At 40.9% G+C, this 2,079-nt stretch overlaps 1 protein-coding gene across 1 annotated transcript; it reads left to right on the forward strand.

The window, feature by feature from the left end:
• The first annotated feature begins 938 nt into the window (after positions 1–938).
• LOC127081380 (subtilisin-like protease SBT2.3) lies at positions 939–1,454 on the forward strand. The gene has a single exon (XM_051021640.1). The coding sequence runs from the start codon at positions 939–941 to the stop codon at positions 1,452–1,454; it is 516 nt and encodes a 171-aa protein (XP_050877597.1).
• Positions 1,455–2,079: the final 625 nt, after the last annotated feature.

Below are 2,079 nucleotides of genomic sequence, written 5' to 3' on the forward strand. Positions count from 1 at the left end.
GATTTTGGAGGTTTGCACGTCGTCATTTTGAATTGGAGCTATTGTTGTTTGCAGCTGGTGTGCGTGGATATCGCGTGTTTGGCTTGACGGGATTGCATATATAGCTAGCCCTATAAAGCACAGAATCAGAACTGTACTTCCAGTTGCTATCAAAATAGTAGCACCTCTGCTAAGAGAAGTTCCTCTGCACTAATCTGAATAATTTAAATATCACTGTCACCAGCTGCATAGAAGTTGCAATTGTAATCACATTGTATTTTTTATCTCACCTGAAAAAGAATAAGGAAATGCAGTGAAGTAACGAATAAGTCAGGTAAAACGGAGCCGAAGCATGTCAGATTAGAAAGGAAAAATGTCTCACGTCAATGTGTTTTTGTACTGTGAACCGACTGTTACGTATGCAATCTGGTTGTCTTGTAAATCCACAAGCTGCAACTGAGGGCAAATGTTGTCTCCCATTTCAAGTGTACTGTTCAAGGCATTGTGTCTTAGTTTTCTGAGAATAGTTTAAAACACAAAAAAATATGGTTACTCATTCCATTGCTACTTCGATCATAGTGCCGCATCTCAGCTCTCTCAACAGAAAGAGTTCAATTTGCGAAAACCATCTTCTTACCATTATGATTTACTTCTTTCGGGATTTTTGACGTTATTGTGTGGCCTTATTGGAATTCCTCCCGCAAATGGGGTCATACCGCAATCTCTGATGCATACGAAAAGCCTCGCAACTCTTAAACATCAATTGCTTCGTAACAAACTCGTGATAACTGCTCTCCAATACAACAAAACAAATAGAACCTGCAACAAACAACAAAGTTAGCAGCAGACACAATGTTCACAAGCTGACTTCAATTTGAAACTCTATAGCTACCATTACCTGATTAATGGATTTGCTGTTCTTGTTACCCAACAGCAGGCAGAGAGACTATCAGGCAACGATGAAGTGTCCAATGTGGTTTTGGTTTTTTTCTGTTAGAACAGCGGCTACACATACTCCACAATTTTTGGGTATGCCACAAGGAGCATGGTCTCAAAATGGTGGTTTTGATATTGCTGGAGAAGGAGTTGTTATTGGGTTTGTTGACATTGGAATAGATCCATCACACCCTAGTATCGGCGACAATAAATCTCAACATCCATATCCTGTTCCTGCTCATTTTTCTGGTATCTGCGAGGTTACTCGAGATTTTCCATCTGGCTCTTGCAATAGAAAACTTGTTGGGGCCCGTCATTTTACAGCATCTGCTATAACAAGAGGAAATACTCCCAAATATGGTCTGATATTCCACTCTTCTTTTATTGGTCGAGCATCTGCCAAAAACAAGGGCCGCATGGCTCGCTATCTTGCAAACAAATGCTCTATTGCATCTAGGATTGACTGCTTTTCTGAAAAGGGTACTTCAGCATTTAGTGAGAAACTCCGTGAGCAAGTTGAGGAGCGACTTGACTTCTGATGTAATTAGGTGCATCTTTGAGACACTTCATTCACAGAATGAGCTGTTAGCTAACCATCCAAATTCCCGCATATATATTACTTCGAGTGGCTTAGTGGAATTTGATGGATACCATCTTGAGAGTGAACCTTGCGTTGCCTGCAGCTCTCCAGAAGTACCTTACAGCAGGATGAAGCTGGAATCCCTGAAATCAGAAACAAAATTCACTGATAATCGCATCATAGTGAAATGTACTGGAAGTTACACAATCCAGACTGTGACCATGAATGTTCATGATATCAGAAAGTCAAAATCACTGAAGGATTTGATATCTGATAATAATCCAATGGTTGTAGCTAATGCTGTCGCGGCATTCGCTGAAATTCAGGACAATAGCAGTAGACCCATCTTTGAGATCACTAGACACACACTGTCAAAGCTCCTCACTGCGTTAAATGAATGTACAGAATGGGGTCAAGCTTTTATACTGGATGCTCTATCTAGATACAAGGCTGCTGATGCGCGTGAGGCAGAGAACATTGAAGAAAGAGTTATGCCACGGTTACAGCATGCCAATTGTGCAGTTGTACTATCGGCTGTTAAGATGATCCTTCAACAAATGGAGCTCATCACCAGTACTGATGTG

The sequence above is a fragment of the Lathyrus oleraceus genome, chromosome 5 (assembly GCF_024323335.1).
Source record: "Lathyrus oleraceus cultivar Zhongwan6 chromosome 5, CAAS_Psat_ZW6_1.0, whole genome shotgun sequence".
In the NCBI taxonomy this organism is placed as follows: Eukaryota; Viridiplantae; Streptophyta; class Magnoliopsida; order Fabales; family Fabaceae; genus Lathyrus; species Lathyrus oleraceus.

What these genes read in the sequence shown, in the direction of transcription:
- LOC127081380 (XM_051021640.1), top strand. Translation starts at nt 939, where the DNA reads ATGAAGTGTCCAATGTGGTTTTGGTTTTTTTCTGTTAGAACAGCGGCT.